General features: G+C 55.6%; 1 protein-coding gene across 1 annotated transcript; it reads left to right on the forward strand.

Moving 5' to 3' along the window:
- Window positions 1-274: 274 nt before the first annotated feature.
- LOC104501995 (gap junction gamma-1 protein-like) lies at window positions 275-1,536 on the forward strand. The gene has a single exon (XM_010145898.1). It carries the CDS (start codon window positions 289-291, stop codon window positions 1,534-1,536), a length of 1,248 nt encoding a protein of 415 aa, XP_010144200.1. The 5' UTR covers window positions 275-288.
- Window positions 1,537-2,126: the final 590 nt, after the last annotated feature.

Below are 2,126 nucleotides of genomic sequence, written 5' to 3' on the forward strand. Positions count from 1 at the left end.
TCTGGCACCACCAGCTATCCCTGCCTCCAGTTACGGTGGCGCAGGACATCCCCACACCGGCCCTGGCTCGTACCCCAGTGCTGCCCTGTCATGGTCAGCCCCATGTCATGGTCCCTCAGAGGTCCAGGGGAGATGGACTGCAGCAGTGAGGGGTGCCTCCTGGAGATAAAATGACCTCACCCGTGTGCCAGCGTCACAGTTGTATCGCTGCCTGCAGCCACCACTGCCAACTTACAGCTCTGTTTTGTTCTTCTCCCTCTTCCTGCAGGTCATAACTGAGTAGCCCTTATGACCAACATGAGCTGGAGCTTTCTAACCCGCCTGCTAGAAGAGATTCACAATCACTCCACCTTCGTGGGGAAGGTCTGGCTCACTGTGCTCATCGTCTTCCGCATTGTCTTGACGGCGGTGGGGGGCGAGTCCATCTACTCCGATGAGCAGAGCAAGTTCACCTGTAACACCAAGCAGCCCGGCTGCGACAACGTCTGTTACGATGCCTTCGCGCCGCTGTCACACGTCAGGTTCTGGGTCTTCCAGATCATCATGATATCCACCCCTTCAGTCATGTACCTGGGCTATGCCATCCACCGGATCGCCCGGTCGGCGGAGGAGGAGAAGAAGTTCAAGGGGTTCAAGAAGAAGAAGCAGTTTGCTTTGAACTGGCAGGCAGTGCGCAACATGGAGGACCCGATGGAGGCTGACGAAGAGGAGCCCATGATCTCTGACGACGCTGCAGAACACGAGAAAGCCAAAGCCAAGCCCAAGAGCAAAGAGCCACAGAAGCACGATGGGAGGAGGCGCATCCAGCAAGAAGGACTGATGAAAATCTATGTCTTCCAGCTGCTCACCAGAGCTTCGTTTGAAGTTTGCTTCCTGATAGGGCAGTATTTACTCTACGGGTTTGAGGTAGAAGCCTACTACGTCTGCAACAGAGTCCCCTGTCCTCACACTGTGGACTGCTTTGTGTCCCGGCCGACAGAGAAGACCATCTTCCTCCTGGTGATGTATGTCGTGAGCTGCCTGTGCTTACTGCTGAACATGTGTGAGATGTTTCACCTGGGGTTTGGGACCATCCGAGATGCCATTCGCAACCGGAAAATCAACAGCTTTAGGCAGCCTCCCTACAACTACGCCTACCCCAAGAACATCTCCTGCCCTCCTGAGTACAACCTGGTAGTGAAGTCGGAGAAGCCCACCAAGATCCCCAACAGCCTGATGGCTCACGAGCAGAACTTGGCTAACGTCGCTCAGGAGCAGCAGTGCACCAGCCCGGACGAGAACCTCCCGGCAGACTTGTCCACCCTCCACAAACACTTGCGAGTGGCCCAGGAGCAGTTAGACATAGCGTTCCAGAGCTACAGCAGCACCCAGGGCAACACTCAACCTTCTCGAACCAGCAGTCCCGCCTCAGGTGGCACGGTGGTGGAGCAGAACCGGGCCAACACCGCCCAGGAGAAACAAGGTGCTAAACCCAAGGCCTGCTTGGAGAAAGGGAGCTCAAGCAGTAAAGACGGGAAGACGTCCGTGTGGATATAGCTTCGCCTAAAAGGAGAGAGGGCAGCGACAGAGGGGGTTTCATTTTGGTTTGTTTCTGGTTTTCGCTATTGTCTTGCGCGCGTTTCACAGGGCACAGGTGTCATTTTTATACGGAGGTCAGGAGAGAAGAGGAGTTCCACACCAGTTTAGAGCCATCTTCCAGTGCGTTAACGAAAGACGTTTCTTTCCCATTTCCAACACGTTCTCCAGGAAGCAATAACAACCCTTCCCGCATCCCCCACCCCTTCGGTCACCGCCGGAGCACCCAACAGCCACTGGACAACGCGCTGTGATGGGAAGGAGAGAAGTCAGGCCCTGCTGCCTGGCAAGGCCAGAGTGCTGTAGGTCAGGCAGGCTTTACTTACTAAAACTCCTTAATCAAAATTAATTTCTGATCCCTTGATAAGAAAACAACTGACCTATTGCACGAACCTCCTCGACACGCCTACAGCTGATGTCCTGCCGGGCGGTCGGAGCTCCAGCAGGCATCGCTGGAAACGAAGGCATCGCTCGATGCTGCGAGCCACCAGCTGGCCCCCACCTCGGGTTACGGGGCAGAAACACGGCGACCCACTTACCCAGGGAGACCT

The sequence above is a fragment of the Buceros rhinoceros genome, unplaced genomic scaffold, assembly GCF_000710305.1.
Source record: "Buceros rhinoceros silvestris isolate BGI_N320 unplaced genomic scaffold, ASM71030v1 scaffold27481, whole genome shotgun sequence".
In the NCBI taxonomy this organism is placed as follows: Eukaryota; Metazoa; Chordata; class Aves; order Bucerotiformes; family Bucerotidae; genus Buceros; species Buceros rhinoceros.